The 19138-nt window shown below is 34.9% G+C and overlaps 2 protein-coding genes across 2 annotated transcripts; both read left to right on the top strand.

Annotated features, from left to right (window-relative positions):
• The first annotated feature begins 6593 nt into the window (after positions 1-6593).
• On the top strand, positions 6594-7091 carry LOC133309675 (uncharacterized). Its single transcript, XM_061510467.1, has one exon. It carries the CDS (start codon positions 6594-6596, stop codon positions 7089-7091), a length of 498 nt encoding a protein of 165 aa, XP_061366451.1.
• A 2157-nt stretch (positions 7092-9248) lies between these two features.
• On the top strand, positions 9249-10665 carry LOC133309683 (B-box zinc finger protein 21-like). The gene is made up of 3 exons (XM_061510474.1): positions 9249-9541; positions 9678-10133; positions 10229-10665. Exons 1-3 carry the CDS (start codon positions 9356-9358, stop codon positions 10484-10486), a joined length of 900 nt encoding a protein of 299 aa, XP_061366458.1. The 5' UTR covers positions 9249-9355; the 3' UTR covers positions 10487-10665.
• Positions 10666-19138: the final 8473 nt, after the last annotated feature.

The following is a 19138-nucleotide window of genomic DNA, read 5'->3' as shown; positions in this document are numbered from 1 at the left end:
CGTCAACAGTAAATTTTTTCAAAATGTCACGTGGCATATTTCGCTCCACTGTGCAGTGAAATATGTGTGCAGATAATTCGCTACACAGTGTAGCGAAATATACCACGTCAGAACCAGAAATGCCACGTGTCAAACAAGTTGAAATTCGTTACACAATGTCGCGAATTTCATCTTGTTTGACACGTGGCATTTTTGGTTCTCTGCATTCTGACGTGGCATATTTCGCTACACTGTGTAGCGAATTATTTGCACACATATTTCGCTACACAGTGTAGCGAAATATGTCACGTGACATTTTGACAAAATTTACTGTTGGCGTGGACGTTTGATAATTTTTTTTGCCAAGAGTGACATTTTGGTCACTGTTCCGCGAATTGAATTATTGAAACGCGCAATTTAATTATATTATATAAATTGTTGTGGAAATCTTCGCAATAGTACTTAACAATTTTTTAGTATTATTTAATGAGAAAGAATATTGTGACAACCAACTAGTGTTATTTTCAATGTTCCTATCAATTAATTTCACCTTTAGATCATTATGTTGATTCAACGATTATATTTATTTTCATATTTGTATGATTATGATTTTTCATATTTAATACTTTATATTTATTTTCACCTTTGTATGGTTATGATTTTCATATTTAATGTTGTCACCTTAAATATGAGAATCATAATCATATAAAAATGAAAATAAATTTAACCATTGGATCAACATAATCTATCTAACGGTAAAATGGATTGATAGTAATATTGATAGTAACACTAGTTGATTGTTACAATATCCTACCCCTTATTTAATATTACAGAATAATATTTCTGCAGTTACTCTAGATAAGTTATATGTATTTACTCTCAAATTGACGTCATTTTGGGATTAAATTAAAATTACAAAAATATCATGATTTTTGCCTCAAAACGACGTCATCTTAGGATTGAAAAATTAAATAATTATAATTATATAGACTATAATAATCCTGAAATAAATTAAAATTACAAAAATATCATGATTTCCGCCTCAAAACGACGTCAAATTAGACTTATTGCGGATAACTTATCGACAGTAACTGCAGAAAAAATGAACTCTTAATATTGTTATGCATTTATTGTTTCCTAATATTTTAATCTTAATTTTGATTTTGGTTTTTTTTAGTAGTGCATCTCATGAGTTTATACATCAAATTGGTCAGATATAACTTTTATCTTTATAAATGATATTTATTTTTAGTTTAATTTTTATATGATAAAATTTTAATGTACTCTACGCTCGTATAATTACTTTTAGGATTTTATAAGAGTTATGTTGTAGGAAAAATGATTGTGCAATGTTATAGAGATTCGTTTTGCGTGCCGTAGTTTTTTTTTTTGCTTCAAAAAGTGTGGGCTCCACAAAATGTTGCGTGTCTAGAAATTTTTTTTGTGTCATGTTAAATGATGAATGCAAACTCCTTACTTTTAATATCGTATCTACCTTATAAACCATTATAATGATAGAGAAAAATTAAGATGCAGAAATATAACTCACAATGTTTGAAGAGGGAATACAAATTTCATAAACTGACTCAAACTTAATATAAACCAGAAACTAAAACTGAAAAAACATAACATTAAGAGACACATTACACCCAAATAAACTCTAACTTAATGACTCATTATACTACCCAAAACTGACTCATTATGATACCGTTAAGACTCATCAAACAACTTTAGTGCAGCACATGGCCGTTACATCAAACTTAAAAGACCATTGAATTTTCTAACGGACAAAAAACAAAAAGACTCTAACATTCCCTCCCTTAAAGTGATGTTCTTGAAAAATTCAGTTTACTCCAAATCCTTTGACTTTCTCCATGGAACACATGCCAAGTAATCCCCTGAGCTTTTGAAACGCAACATATTTGAGAGGTTTTGTAAACAAATCAGCAACTTGATCCTCACTTCTACAAAAAATAAGATTAATTATACGAGCCTTTGTAAGATCCCTTAAGAAATGATACTTCACATCTATATGCTTGCTTCTCCCATGTAAAATTGGATTCTTTGACAATTTAATTGCAGAATTATTGTCACAATAAATTAAAGTTGCTCCTTCTTGCTTGAAGTGAAGTTCTTCAAGAATTCTCCTTAGCCAAATGGCTTGGCATGCACAAGCTGTAGCAGCAACAAATTCAGCTTCTGTGCTTGACAAAGTGACAATTGGTTGCTTCTTCGATGCCCAAGAAATAGCACCTGTACCAATCATAAAAACATAACCTGATGTGCTCTTCCTGTCATCTTGATCTCCTGCATAATCACTGTCAGTAAATCCCACTAAATCAGATTTTACACCCTTCTTGTAAAATATCCCGAAAGTTCTTGTTCCTTGCAAGTAGCGAAGGATTCTCTTGGCAGCCAACAAATGTATTTCTGTAGGATTTTCCATATACCTGCTAATTAAACTCACAGAATACATTATGTCTGGTCTTGTTGTAGTGAGATACATCAAACTTCCCACAATTTGTTTGTAGAAGGTGCTGTCAACCTTCTTTCCTCCATGATCTTTATGTAACTTCAAGCCACATTCAACTGGAGTGTGCACAGGATTACAATCTTTCATCTGAAACCTGTCTAGAATATCTTCCACATATTTATTTTGAGAAATAAAAATTCCATCACTTGATTGTGCTACACTTATGCCAATAAAGTAATGCATCATACCAAGATCAGTCATTTCAAACTCATTCATCATAGACTTTTTAAATTCTTCAAACATAACATCACAATTTCTAGTGAATATAAGATCATCTACATATAAGCAAACAATAAGCATTTTTCCTTCATCACCAATCTTAACAAAGAGTGTATGTTCATAAGGACACTTTATAAAACCAGCCTTAAGAAAATAAGACTCAATGCGACTATACCAAGCTCGAGGGGCTTGTTTTAGTCCATAAAGTGCCTTTTTCAATTTGTAAACTTTATGCTCATTTCCAACTTTCTCATAACCAGGGGGTTGTTCAATAAATATTTGTTCCTCTAAGTACCCATGCAAGAATGCTGATTTGACATCTAGCTGGTAAATAGGCCAAGAATTTTGTGCAGCCAATGCAACCACCAACCTGATTGTATCATGTCTCGCAACAGGAGAAAAAACTTCTTTATAATCAATCCCATATTGTTGCTTGTACCCCTTGACAACCAAGCGTGCTTTGTGCTTGTCAATTTCACCATTTTCCTTTAACTTTGTTTTAAACACCCACTTCACACCAATGATTTTGTGTCCATTTGGAAGATCAGTTAACTCCCAAGTATCATTCCTCTCAATTGCATCAATTTCAGCATCCATTGCTTTTCGCCATTTTTCTTCTTTGACAGCACTCTCAAAAGTCACGGGATCACATTCTGAAAACAAAGCAAAGTGAGTAATTGGATCTTCAATTCCAGTTACCTCATAATCTTCCATCCAAGTAGGCCTTCTTCTAACACGACGAAGAGATTGAGTTTCTTCTTCGTTAACTCCAACTACTGTTGGTGAGGATTGACTAGCTGAAGAAGTTGCAATGGACGAATTTTCAGGCATACTAGATGCTGAAATTTGCTCTTATTCAGAATCAATATCACAAAGAACTTCTGTAGGCTGCTGCATATTCCAATCCCAAGTGTTTTCTTCATCAAAAACAACATCCCTGCTAACCACAATTTTTTTCGTCAGTGGATTAAATAATTTATATGCTTTAGATGTATCACTTACACCTAGAAAGACACATTTTTCAGCCTTGTCATCAAGTTTTTTTCTTTTCTATTCCGGGACAAGAGCATATGCAATGCATCCAAAAATTCTAAAGTGATCCACATTTGGTTTTCTCCCACTCCAAGCCTCTTCTGGCGTCATATTTCGAACTACAAAGGTTGGAGTTCTGTTCAAGACATGAATACACCAGTTTACTGCTTCTGGCCAAAACGTCTTTGGAACTCTTCCTCTTACCAACAAGCTTCTAACCATGTTGAGGATGGTTCTATTCTTCCTCTCTGATACACCATTTTGTTGTGGTGTATACGCAGTTGTAAGCTCTTTTCGGATGCCATGTTCTTCACAAAAAACTTCAAATTCTTTTGAGCAATATTCACCACCACGATCTGTGCGAAGTGTCTGAATCATCCTTCCTGTCTCATTCTCCACACGAGCTTTGAAATTTTTAAATGTAGAGAAAGCTTCTGACTTTTCCTGTAAAAAATAAACCCACGTTTTTCTAGAAAAATCATCAATAAAGGTAATTAAATATTTTTTACCTCCATTAGAAATTGGATTTATTGGACCACAAATGTCTGAATGCACCAAAGTGAAGAGTCATGGCCACAGATTCTAATTTTGTGCAAGCAGCCATTCCACGTTTCGATGGTCATTATGATCATTGGAGCATGTTGATGGAGAATTTCCTTCGATCCAAGGAATATTGGGATGTAGTTACCAATGGTGTTGTTGAACCAGCACTAGCAGAAGGAGCTCAGTTGACAGCAGCACAACGAGCAGCTCATGAAGCAGTAAAGTTGAAGGATTTGAAGGCGAAGAATTATCTCTTCCAGGCCATTGACCGTTCTATCTTGGTTCAAACAAATGTTAGAGTCTCTTTGTTTTTTGTCCGTTAGAAAATTCAATGGTCTTTTAAGTTTGATGTAACGGCCATGTGCTGCACTAAAGTTGTTTGATGAGTCTTAACGGTATCATAATGAGTCAGTTTTGGGTAGTATAATGAGTCATTAAGTTAGAGTTTATTTGGGTGTAATGTGTCTCTTAATGTTATGTTTTTTCAGTTTTAGTTTCTGGTTTATATTAAGTTTGAGTCAGTTTATGAAATTTGTATTCCCTCTTCAAACATTGTGAGTTATATTTCTGCATCTTAATTTTTCTCTAACAGTGGTATCAGAGCCGGATTGGGCTTGAGCTGGCCTAGTGATTGGCTAGGAGGCGGGTCGAGTACTTTGCGCTTCAGGTACTCGGTTGAGGGGAAGCATACCAATGGTGGGTTTCACACTTGAGGGGGAGATTGTTGAGATATTCAAGTGTGATGAGTCCCACATTGGTTGGTAATAAGCTAAGTGAAGAGTATATAAGTGAAAGGACCCATGAACCCAATGCCTTAAGGTTTTGGGTTGAAACATGGTGTCGGATCCACTTGCTACTGTTGGTGTAGCCTTAGCTCATTGGTGGTGGTTCTCCGCCACGGGCTTCCCCTGGACCCGCTTGACATTGGAGTTTGAGGGAACGAATTTCCCAACAGGTCCACTAATTTCAGAGCCAATAATGATCAATTTCAAGGCAGAGGCAGAGGAGGAGCCCCTGATAAATCCAAGGTAGAATGTTTCAGGTGTCATAAATTTGGTCATTATCAATCTGAATGTTATACTAAGCTGCCAAATAGCAAAGAAAAAGGAGAAAGTTCAAACTTTGCAGAAAAGGAGGAAGGTGAAACCTTATTGATGGTTGCTAAAGATGAAAAGCAAATTGAGCCAGATGTTTGGTATGTGGATACTGGTTGTAGCAACCACATGAGTGGTAGTAAGTCTTCTTTCTCTCATCTGAATGAAAATTTTCAATCTACTGTGAGTTTTGGTGATCATTCTACTGTGAAAGTAATGGGAAAAGGTGACATTAAAATAAAAACCAAGAATGGTTTTGTGGAAACAATATCTAATGTATTGTATGTTCCTGATTTGAAAAGCAATTTATTGAGTGCTGGCCAATTACAAGAAAAGGGTTATGTGATCACTATTAAAAATGGTGTTTGTGAAATATATGATTCTGTGAGAGGTGCTATTGCTGTTATTCAGATGAGTTCAAACAGATTGTTTCCATTAAAGATTGAAGGAATCCAATCTAGTTTAATGGCTGAAATGAAAGATCCTTCATGGTTGTGGCATTTTCGCTATGGCCATTTGAGCTTTGGTGGGTTGAAGACGCTCCAAAGGAAAAATATGGTGACAGGCCTCCCTCAAATCACAATTCCTCATTCCTCAGTATGTGAAGAATGTGTTGTTAGCAAACAACATCGTTCTGAATTTGCAAAAGGGAACTCATGGAGAGCAAAGGAAATTTTGCAATTGGTGCATTCAGACATTTGTGGTCCAATAAATCCAATTTCTAATGGAGGTAAAAAATATTTAATTACCTTTATTGATGATTTTTCTAGAAAAACGTGGGTTTAGTTTTTTACAGGAAAAGTCAGAAGCTTTCTCTATCAATAAATACCAATTTTTGCAAAAAAAAAAAAAAAAAAAGAAAAAAGAAAAAAGAAAAAAAAAAGTGAAGAGTCATGGCCACAGATTCTAATTTTGTGCAAGCAGCCATTCCACGTTTCGATGGTCATTATGATCATTGGAGCATGTTGATGGAGAATTTCCTTCGATCCAAGGAATATTGGGATGTAGTTACCAATGGTGTTGTTGAACCAGCACTAGCAGAAGGAGCTCAGTTGACAGCAGCACAACGAGCAGCTCATGAAGCAGAAAAGTTGAAGGATTTGAAGGCGAAGAATTATCTCTTCCAGGCCATTGACCGTTCTATCTTGGAAACCATTCTTTCCAAAGAAACTTCCAAGAATATTTGGGACTCCATGAAAAAGAAGTATCAAGGCTCTGCAAGAGCAAAGAGGCAGCAGCTTCAAGCTTTACGCTCGGAATTCGAAACACTTCGAATGAAGTCGGGAGAATCAATTGCAGATTATTTCTCTCGCGTGATGACCATTGTCAATAAAATGCGAATTCATGGAGGCAGGACAGAAGAAATAACTGTCATAGAAAAAATTCTTCGATCATTAACAACAAAATTTAACTTCGTTGTTTGTGCTATAGAAGAATCTAAAGATATAGATGATTTGTCACTTGATGAATTGCAGAGCTCATTGGTGGTGCATGAACAGAAGTTCAAACAGGAAGACACATATGAGCAAGCATTAAAGGCTTCTACCGATACTCGTTCCAACAATTTTCAAGGAAGGGGTAGAGGCAGAGGTAGAGACAGAGGCAGAGGAAGGTCCTGTTGGAAGTATTCAAGTATGAGTTGTAATGAAGTACCACATTGGCTAGACCTAGACCAAGTGATGACTATATAAGTGCAAAAAGACCCATAAACCTACAGCCTTAAGGTTTTGGGTTAAAATGTGGTGTCGGCCCACTTATTGTGGTTTATCGCTTGGCCCATGGATGTATCCCTTGCAATGGGTTTTGGGCTCCCCTACCATTCCCAACAGTGGTATCAGAGCCAAAGGTTTGGCTGGGCTGGGTATTTAGAGATGGTGATGTTTCAAGGCCTCTGCAGAAGGCTAGTGTGACTCCAATACTTAAAGAACAAAGACTTCCGCAGAAGTTGCCCTTAAGGGGGAGCATGATGTTGGGTCTCATACTTGAGGGGAAGATGTTGGAAGTATTCAAGTATGAGTTGTAATGAAGTACCACATTGGCTAGACCTAGACCAAGTGATGACTATATAAGTGCAAAAAGACCCATAAACCTACAGCCTTAAGGTTTTGGGTTAAAATGTGGTGTCGGCCCACTTATTGTGGTTTATCGCTTGGCCCATGGATGTATCCCTTGCAATGGGTTTTGGGCTCCCCTACCATTCCCAACAGTGGTATCAGAGCCAAAGGTTTGGCTGGGCTGGGTATTTAGAGATGGTGATGTTTCAAGGCCTCTGCAGAAGGCTAGTGTGACTCCAATACTTAAAGAACAAAGACTTCCGCAGAAGTTGCCCTTAAGGGGGAGCATGATGTTGGGTCTCATACTTGAGGGGAAGATGTTGGAAGTATTCAAGTATGAGTTGTAATGAAGTACCACATTGGCTAGACCTAGACCAAGTGATGACTATATAAGTGCAAAAAGACCCATAAACCTACAGCCTTAAGGTTTTGGGTTAAAATGTGGTGTCGGCCCACTTATTGTGGTTTATCGCTTGGCCCATGGATGTATCCCTTGCAATGGGTTTTGGGCTCCCCTACCATTCCCAACAGTGGTATCAGAGCCAAAGGTTTGGCTGGGCTGGGTATTTAGAGATGGTGATGTTTCAAGGCCTCTGCAGAAGGCTAGTGTGACTCCAATACTTAAAGAACAAAGACTTCCGCAGAAGTTGCCCTTAAGGGGGAGCATGATGTTGGGTCTCATACTTGAGGGGAAGATGTTGGAAGTATTCAAGTATGAGTTGTAATGAAGTACCACATTGGCTAGACCTAGACCAAGTGATGACTATATAAGTGCAAAAAGACCCATAAACCTACAGCCTTAAGGTTTTGGGTTAAAATGTGGTGTCGGCCCACTTATTGTGGTTTATCGCTTGGCCCATGGATGTATCCCTTGCAATGGGTTTTGGGCTCCCCTACCATTCCCAACATATAAGACAATGCAATCAGCATAAACTTATCATTAAATATAAAACTAAATTTTAATAATTATCTAATTTATATACATGACATTTATTTTGGATTTGATATATCTATAATATTGTGAAGAAAAAATTAAAAATAATACAGAATATAATAATTAAATAAAAAACTTAAGTGTAAAAAATAAATTAAAAATAAGTGACACGTGCAAAGGATAAAAAGTATATTTTAACTTATTAACTTTTTAGTATTACAAGGAAGATGACATAGTCACTTAAAATTTAATAGTAATCACCCAAATAGGTGTATGTAAGTTGGCAACACAAACAAACTGAATAGGTAAAGATTCCCGCCAATCTTCTTTATTCTTCTTATTAATAGAAATTCTTTTGTTAATACTCTATCAATCAATTGATATCAGAAATTTTTTTGTTTCAGGGTAAAGATTCCGACTAACAAAAAAAAACTCTTAAAAACAAATACAGAAATTAGTCTCGTGGTCAATTTATAGTTGAAATTTACGGGGATATCGAGACTCACTACACTTTGAGATAGTTATAAATGGGAAAAATTATTCTTATGTCACGTTATATAAGTTTTCTCTTCTACACACCTTTCGATAACAGTACCATTTTTTTTTTCTTTTCTTTTTTCAGGTGGTGAAGCCTACTAATTTATCTCTATGACATGAGATAATTATCTTTTTTTTTTATACGAGATTAATAAAATCCATTATATATATATAAAAAAATGTAATAGTACAAAGCTAGAAAGATCTAATTAAAAAACAAAGAGTAAGAGATCTAACTTCAGTTCAAGAGTGAATGGCTCGCTTATTATAGTGCCTCCTTTACCACTTGACCATTTATCTAACTGCAATTCTACATCATTTCTATCTTTTCGAGTTTCGGCCAACCTCAACTGTTCCTTTATTCTCTTTCCTCTCAAACCCGAAAGCTTCAGTTCAGAGCTCAGAACCAAACAAACATTGGTCAGAGCTAATGAAGATCCAGTGCGACGTGTGCAACAAAGACGACGCTTCGGTGTTCTGCACCGCCGATGAAGCCGTACTATGTGACGGCTGCGACCACCGTGTCCACCACGCAAACAAGCTCGCCTCCAAGCATCAACGCTTCTCTCTTCACCGTCCTTCTTCAAAACAATACCCTCTCTGTGATGTTTGCCAGGTAAACCAACCAACAAACCCTCTTCTTATTTTTCACACACGCACAAAAAAAAAAGGGTCACTTTTTTTTTTCTTTCTCTCTCGCTGTATATTAGAAAAGGAACTACAGTTTCTTGGGATTTTACTTTTTATTGTAGGAGAAAAGAGCTTTCATGTTCTGTCAGCAAGACAGAGCGATTTTGTGCAAAGATTGTGACTTGTCTATTCATTCAGCCAACGAACACACTCAGAAACATGATAGGTTCCTTCTCACTGGTGTTAAGCTTTCTGCTTCTTCTAAGCTTTATTCATCAACACCCTCTAATTCCGTTTTGATCAATGGTTCTGATTTCAAGTCACAGTCTACTACTCTTCTTGCTTCTTCATCTTCTTCTAGCGTTTTACATCCACCTTCGATCGCCAAGAACGCTCCTTCAGGATCATCAACAACACTACTACCTCCTTCTCCCTCCATTGGGGGAAGCTTGGTAGCTATTGAAGGAACTGTTTCCACGAGTGCTAGTAGCATATCCCAGTACTTGATAGAGACTCTCCCTGGTTGGCAGATCGAAGACTTTCTCGATTCATATTCTGTTCCCTTTGGTTTTTCTAAGGTTTGCAATGAGTTTCTTTATCCCTATAGTTTCTTTTTTATTTTATTTTTTTATATTTGGATCTGAGATTTGTAACGTGCTGATGAACTGCACAGGGTGATGACATGTTTCCACTGCTTGATGCTGATATTGAGAGGGATCTGGGTTCTTTCTCACCTGAGAACATGGGGATCTGGGTTCCTCAAGCACCACCTCCTCTATATTCTTCACAAATGGATTGGAGAATTGGGCACAATGAGACAAAGGAGTCTACAAACATCAAAGGAAGCAGATCAAGATTGAGGGATGATAATTTCACTGTTCCACAGATTAGTCCTGATTCGAATTCGAAGAGACCCAGATCTCTATGGTAGAAAAAAAGCCTGAAAGTTCGAATCTTGTCAAGGATAAAGCACAATAATCAAGGGTCCTTACCTTGCCTTTATCTGGCTTCAATCTCACTCTGCCATTTGTTTTTAATTTGTTTCCCTTTTCAGTTTTCTGATTTCATACTCTGCTTCCCTAGCGAGCTGTGTTTGATAAATTTGTGTATTGTGAGTGTAAATATAATATAAACCTTTCGAAGCTTTTCGAATTCATGTTGTTTTAGATACATGTTTCAAAGAGAAAGATAGTATTTTTATGAGGACAGGTTTTGTTATTTGAAATCAGTCGTGAGCAAGAGAACTTCACCATTTTGAAGCAGGAAAACTGTTTTAACTCGTGTTTGATCCTTTTGGTCAAGATGGGGCGGAAGGGGGGGCCATAGGATTGGTTGTTGGATATAGGACACAAAGAAATTAATGAAAGAAAAGGGTGATGGAGAGGATGATTGCACAGATGAATATGATGATGGCGATGGGATTAGCCAAAAGATAGGGACAGAGGTGAGGTGAGGAGGGGCCATGGGGTGGCAAAAAAGTTTTTGAATGGATGGCGTAAGGGATTGTCTGAACGAAGGAAATTCATTTTGTGGGCAACTAGAAAGTAATCAAAAAATTGAATCGAACCATATGAACCGAACCGAACTGTCTTTTAAAATAACCATCTGTCTTTTAAAATAATCGGTTTTTAAAAATCAATTCATGAACCAAACCGGTTTTTAAAGAACCAGTTCATGAACCAAACCGGTTTTTAAAGAACTAGTTTATGAGCCGAACCGGTTTTTAGAACTAGTTTAAGAATCGAATCAGTTTTTAAAATCAGTTTAAGCACCGAACCTTTCGGAACTGATCCGTTTCTGAACTGAACCGTTTTCAAACCGAACCAAATTGATTTTTATAATTTTATTTTTTAAATTTTAAATTTTTTCTTTTCAAAAGAGGGTCGACCTGAACCTGTTCCGAACCGAACCGTTTCCCACCGAACCGAACCGAACTATTTCTGAACCGAATTATTTAAATCAATTCAGTTCGATTTTTTAAAAAAATCAGTTCGGTTCGACCCGTACACATCACTAGGGGCAACCGTAACCATCATCATTATGCTTTTTGCGTTTCAAGAAATGGAAATTAGTTGATATGGCTTCCCCTTCCAGTGTGTTCGGGAGTTAAGTTTCTATCTTCATTTTCGGTGTACAGCACAAGTGTAGAGAGGGGATTACCTGTTATTGGTTATTGCTTGAAGCCACATGGGATAGTTACTTGCGCATTGAAACAATGTTCGGAAGATGAGTACCATAAGGGCATGGTCCAAGGCATAATTATTAGGGGGTGACAATTCTTAACATCTAACATTATGATGCAGCGATGGGAACACTACATGAAATCGTTTCAGTCGTTTTTTAAATTCATGTGTTTGTGTTGGCAAAATTTAAAATGAAAAAATTTATATAATGTTAAACACTTGAGCATATTTTTGGTATTACGAGAGTATCTACTCTTTTATTTTATTTTTTTTGGTGGAAATATCCACTCCTTTATTAAAAATAGAAAAAAATGAGACTCAGATGTCATTGACCATAAAATTGTGGGTAGAATAGACAAAGTTAGATATATTTTATTTTATTTTTTCAATTTTAGGAAATAAGGTACTGAATTTTCGTGATTATAAAACTAGTATCGAAGATATTTTCCAACATGCTAACACGATAGTGACCTGTGTTAGTTTTTTTTTAAATTATTCGTGTTGTATCGTGTTAACACAATATTAACAAAGGTAATATTTGATATGTATTTTATTTGTGTCGTATTATGATAACCCACGTGACACAGAAAAGCAAGTCTGTGTTAACATGTAAAAAAACAAGTTATGTTTATGTTAAAGGTTTTGACATGAATCTTTATTTGTGTTGAGTGTGATTATATTTTTATCAAACCTCGACCCGACACAAACACAAACTGTTGACACAAATTGCCACCTCTTGTCGACCCTTTCGGTACCCCTTATCATATGGTAACAACGACAATTTAAGCGGAAACGGAAAGTTGGGGACTATGACAGAATAACAAAAAGCAACAGTCCTCTAAGACAACGGAAGGTTTAGAGCACAAAAAGAAAAACGCACCTGAGCACCATCAATCCTCATATAATCAGTAACTCAAGCAACCAATAATATAATTATAAAATTTACAACAACCACTTAGTTTTCTTACATGTCGCAAATCCTAGGATAGATATTCATTTTGGTTCTGAAGTAGGTAATGTACTTAGGGAGATTTACAATCTTTATTGCTCTCAATTAAGGTTAATTGGATCTGGCTTCTATCCATAAAGGTCCTGAATTTTTTTATGGATCTTATGCTGTCAAGTATAGATAAGCTGGGTTGTTCAATTCACATGTTATTATTCAAGGTTTCTTCAGGAAAGTAAGGACACCAATGTTCCTAGTAGGGCCTTGGATTGAGTCATTCTCTTTAGGTCCTCAAGGAGTATCACCTATACTTTTTTTTTTTTTGATTTGCTTCAGGGTATCCTCACAGCCGGTAGCCACAGGACTTATCCCCCGCCCCGGGTCAGCGCACAAAGCAGTAAAGAGTTTGCCACAGGATACTAGTATCACCTATACTTTGAATACAACATTTATGGATACCAACCGCACGCCCATATATTCATAAGTCCTTTTTGAATTAACTATCACATCATGAGGTTATCTTCAACTAACACCTGAAATCCACACACATAATACTTAATTACCAAAGGCTAATGCTTAGCCATCATTTACATACATGCCTTACAAAATATTACAAACAAAATAAAGTTGTCATGTAAATTACTTAGACAAGAGTTCATTACAAGTCATTCTACGCATCAGTAATATGACATCCAATAGCTAAACAACCTAATTATATGCATCTAGAATAAAATAACATCTGTTACATTCTCTTCAATTAAGGCCCTCAGTAGCCAAATTCCATTCTTCATTCATTCCTGCAAAAATAGCCCCAAGGTGGGGTGAAAATACATCTCAATAAACCAAGCAATTCTTGAGGTTTTTCCCTCATAAAGTTTCCTTCCCCTGATTAGTAAAGTCAGATCAAGAGTTGGCATATTTCTGTTATTAAAGATGCCAAGAAGGAGTACAAAATCACGCAATTCATCAATCACATTCAACCAACATACTAATCCATAGGTACCTCCATGAGCTTAATTAGCTCAATGTAGGATTTTTTTTCCTAAGAGGTCCCTTGCTTAACCATTCACATTCTAACAAACAACTTACCCGTATGCACCTTCATAAGCTTTGCTCACTGTAGGACGTCTCCTAATAGGTGCCCAGCTTATCCGTTCACCTGGCTAGGGATTCTAGCATCATAGGTGCTTCATTTCATAACTTTCATTACTGCCCATAGTTCATTCACATTGTCTTGCACATGAAACATATAAGGACAGCATGTACACATGTAAACACATGGAATTTGGCTATGTAACTTCACCATACTGCAAGTATATATAATTGAGAGGCTTCCTTTATATAAAAAAAAATAGCTCTATATTCATTCGCAGCAAACATTACAGCCAAGACAACCCATTCAGCGTAGTATTTCATTTGGATGCTTAAAGACAACATACATTCGCATATAACCATGTCAATTGGCTATAATTTCCATAAACAAGGCACATCTCCCACATAAAATTCAGAGCTCTATTCATGTAATAAAATAGTCCTGAGCACTATTCATGAAATAAAATCCATGATTGTCCAAATACATGGAATATAAGACAATTTGTATATTTACCAACTTGGCAAAGATGGGTTTAAATAAGATGGGTTTAAATTGTCGTTGTCTTAGAGCAAGCAGCGTTTAATCTGTTTAAGATAAGATACATCAAAACACAAATAAAATTGTTCAAATAACATAAGTATTGCACATGAAGTAACTCAAATAACTATTAATTTCTGTATTTGTTTATCTACAAAATCAAGTTACATAGTCTTCTCTCTACCACAAAAGGAAAGAAGACCAATAACCCTTTCCCTTTGATTATTTTAATTTTAGAGTAAATACCCTTTTTGGTCCTCAGAAAATCTCACGAGGCCCGTTTTAGTCCCTAGAAAATAAAAAGGCTCATCGTGGTCCCTAAAAAATTTAAATTGGACCCATTTTAGTCCTTTTGAGGACTAATATGGCTTTTTTTGAATTTGTGAGGGACCACGATTTCAACTAAATGGGTCCTTATCGAATTTTTGAGGGACCACGATGGGCCTTTTTATTTGCTAGGGACTAAAACGGGCCTCGTGAAATTTTCTGAGGACCAAAAATGATATTTACTCTTAATTTTATTATACGCAAAACAGTAACTAACACAAATTTTACAATTTAATTTATTTAATTTTATCTATGAATATGATAAAAAAATTTGTGGGCCCCACATTGGTTATCAAACATCTAATTACACAAAAAAATATTACATGACTCCATTACTTGGACTCTAATATTGTGTTTGTAGTGTCGCTTAATATGTATCAAACACAACCTAAGTCGTTTTTGTAGAATGCAAACTCAATAAATTCAGTTGTTGAATCATGTTATATTATCTTAATAATTATATATACTATATTTTAAATAAAGTTATATATATATATATATATATATATATATATATATATATATATATATATATATATATATATATATATATATATATGAGATAGGATCCTTTGACACCTCATCTGATAGCCGTTAGATAAAAAAGATCAATGATGTCACATGCTTACAAATCAGAGTCGTTGATTTTTTTTTTATCCAACGGCTCTCAGATAAGGTGTCAAAGAATCCTACATATATATATATATATATATATATATATATATATATATATGAGGTTTGCATTTGTCATTTAACATGACACAACAAACTTTCCTACAACACACAATATTTTGTGGGGCCCACACTTTTTGAAGAAAAAAGAAAAACTACGGCACACAAAACGAATCTTTATAACATTACACTATCACTTTTCCTACAACATAACTCTTATAAAACACTATATATATATATATATATATATATAGATATATAGATATATAGATATATATATAGCAAAGGTTATATTTACAAATTTTTTGTTTACAAATTACACTATGTCTGACCGGTAACACACTCTTGAGTAAAGTATTACCGGTCAGACATAGTGTAATTTGTAAGTTTGTAAAAAAAAAATTTGTAAATGGATCTTTTCATATATATATATATATATATATATATATATATATATATATATATATATATATATATATGCTTTGACCTGTTTGACTACGTCGGTATGAACATCAGTCCAGGGAGGAAGGTCTTTCTTAAGAAGATTATGGAGAGGCTCGATCATATTATTAAGCTGGGGAAAGAAGTCAGCCACATAATTTAAACAACCAAGAAATCTTTGTAGTTGAGTTTTATCAATGATTTGATTGGGAAATTTGTCAGCAAATTCAATAGCTCTGCAAATTGGAGTAATAGTCCCTTGATAAATAGTATGTCCGAGGAACCTGATTTTTGTATGAAAAAGATTGATTTTTGATTTAGAAAGAGCTAAACCACTTTTCTTAATTACATCTACAAAAATATGAAGATGTTTGAAATGCTGATCAATAGATTGGGAAAAGACAAGAACATCATCAATGTAGACGATGGTGAAAGTTGAGTAAGGATTGAAGATATCATTCATGATTCTCTGAAATTCAGAGGGAGCATTCTTCAGTCCAAAAGGCATTACCTTCCATTCGTATTGACCAAACGGAACAGTAAAAGCTGTCTTGTAACATTCATTGTCATTGAGCTGGATTTGCCAAAACCCAGATTTTATGTCAAATTTAGAAAAGATTTTTGCTGAATACAAACGATTAAGAAGATCTTTCTTATTTGGAATCAGATACCGAATCCATTGAAGTGCTTGATTAAGAGGTTTGTAATTGGTAACTAACCGTGGAGTTCCACGCTCAATTTCAGATTGCTTGTTGACATAGAAGGCAGAACAAGACCAATGACTCTTGCTCTTTCTGATGAGACCTTTAGCAAGGAGATAACCAATCTCTTTTTGACAAAAAGCAAGAAGTTCACCACTCATTTGAATTGGACGAGCTTTGGTTGGGATTTACCTTTCATTAAAATCCTTTTCATAGGGAAGATCTACGATATGTTTTTTCCTTTGCCAAAAAGCATTCGGAAGATCAGAACAGATTGTATTCTGGATTTGTTCAAGCAAAACTTTGATTTTTTGTTGAACTTCAGGCTACTTTAATTGATTTTCAATATTCTTAAAAGAAATTTCTTCTTTAAGGAAATTGATTTGCTTTTGTTCGTAATGGATAAAATTCAAATCTCTTATGATGGGTTTCTTAAGAAATTTAAAAAGAATTGGTTTTTTCAAATGATAAGTAATTATACCTTCATCTGTTATAGTTAGAGGAAAAAGAGAATTGATGAACGGAGTTCCAAGAATAACTCCATTTTTGAGATTTTTAACAAGGAGAAACGATGTTTCAACTTTTAAATTATCATTTTCAATGATTTCTTTAGGAAGTTTATAATTAACTTGAAGTTTTGAACCACTAGCAGTACATAGCCGTTCAGAAGTCTTTTCAAAATATTTAGTAGGAATTAGACCTTCTTGAATGCAGTTTGAATCTGCCCCTGTGTCAAACAGGGCTTCAATTTCAAGGTCAAAGTTATCTACATTGAGTTTGATAGGGATGTAGAATTTTTGAATTTTTAATTGATTAATTAATCCTAAAAATTCTAGATCTTTAAGATTTTTATCTTCATCTGGTTTAGACAGAGTATTTTCCATACTCGTTCCTGTTGATTCTTCATTTTGTAATTGAAGAAGGATGTTCTGATGAGTTTGTTGTTGTTCTTTGATTTGTTTAACTTCAGTTTTGAGAATATTGATCTCATACTGAAGATCTTGGACAGTTATAGGTTTGATAGTAATACTCTTTTCTAGTTTTTTAAGAGTATCTTTAAGATTAAACTTATTAGTAACCAACAACTCTTTAGATTTAGAAGAACTGGTTTCCAAGGATGATTTTAACTTTGCTAAGTAAGCTCTCTTTTCTTGGGGATCACTGATTGAATCTATGACTTCGAACAAAATATCTTGTTCTTTAGTGAGGACATTAATTTCTTGCGAGGACTGTGAATCCTCACTAGAAGATAAATCATCTTCATGGATTTGATTTAAATCTTTTGAAGATTCTTTTCCAGATTCTTCATCAGAGGATTGGATTAGAAGATTATTGATTTGTTCTTCAATAGATGGATCTAATTTTAGGTTATTTAGTTTCTTCTTAAGCCTACAATATTTACTAATATGACCAGGTTTACCACAGCTATAGCAAATAGTTGGCTTAATTGGTTTGGATGTATTTTGTGATTTATTTGTTTCAGTATTTGGCTTAGGATTTTCATTTTTAAACCTTTTATTGTAATTAGGTTTCTTACGAAAATTCCTAAAAGTTTTAACCTGTTTTTGTTCCTGTTTTTTATGTTTTTTTTTGGTTTTGTAGTACAAGGTAGACCAAATTGTTCGCAGAATGATCCTAGATCTTTACGATTTTGAGTCTTTTCTTTTGCAAGTTGACGTTGGATTTTATCATCTTGACAGATTTTTAAAGCTACGTTTTGGATATAAGCAACTAATTGTCCATAACTTAATTGCTCATAAGGAATATCTCCAGTTGGAGATTGATGATGGATTTTATCCCTAACTTTGTCTCCTAAAGATTTTGGAAGACCAGCTAAGAATTTTTCTTTCTAGAAAGGTTGTTGACTATCATCTCGAGTGTAAACCTAGTAAGGAAGGTATCTTTATACCAACAAAAGTCAGCTAAGGTTCTACATTTAAGATTGGATAGGAGTTCAGCAGAACGATCTTTCCATAAGGATGGATCACCAACGAAATGTTGGATAATTGTGAAGATTAATTGATTAACAACATCTGGAATAGTTTTTCCATCAGAGATTATAGGAATGCCATCAGGATCAACTTTAATGGCATCAAGAACAGAAATTTTTTCATCTTCAGAAAGATAATTATCCCACCAACCTTTGAGTTGACCAGAAAAGCCAGAGACAATAATATTGACAATGATTCCTTCAGAACAATTATGAGAAGTCTGATAGGCAGTTGCAACCATAGTTAGGGGTGTTCGCGGTCTGGATTGGATCGGTTTTGAAGCAAAAAACCATCCGATCTAATTCCTTCGGTTTGGTCATTACATCATCCGATCGGTTTGAAATTTTTTTCAAATCCGATCCAATTTTTTTCGGTTTGGATTGGATCGGTTTTCGGTTTTTTAAAAAGCCAAAAAAACAGAACTTATAAGAATTATTTTTAGAAAAAATGAGTAGTATTATTTGTCATGGATCCTTTGTATTGGTAGTAGCATAAAATTTTGACAATACCGTAGTAATAAGTCTTCCAAAATCACTAATAAAAAAATTATTGATCGATGTTCTAATAAAAAAAGTAATGAATTCTTTTACAGAAATCACTGTTTTACTACTTATAAATTATAATGGCTGCAAAAGTGGCCACTATGAACACTGGCCAAAACACAGCTTCTACAAAAAACTTTACCATGTATA

Source organism: Gastrolobium bilobum, unplaced genomic scaffold (genome assembly GCF_033153095.1).
Source record: "Gastrolobium bilobum isolate Gb01-03AN ecotype WA unplaced genomic scaffold, APGP_CSIRO_Gbil_v1 utg25016, whole genome shotgun sequence".
Classification (NCBI taxonomy): domain Eukaryota; kingdom Viridiplantae; phylum Streptophyta; class Magnoliopsida; order Fabales; family Fabaceae; genus Gastrolobium; species Gastrolobium bilobum.
This window is presented reverse-complemented; position numbering and strand designations above follow the sequence as displayed.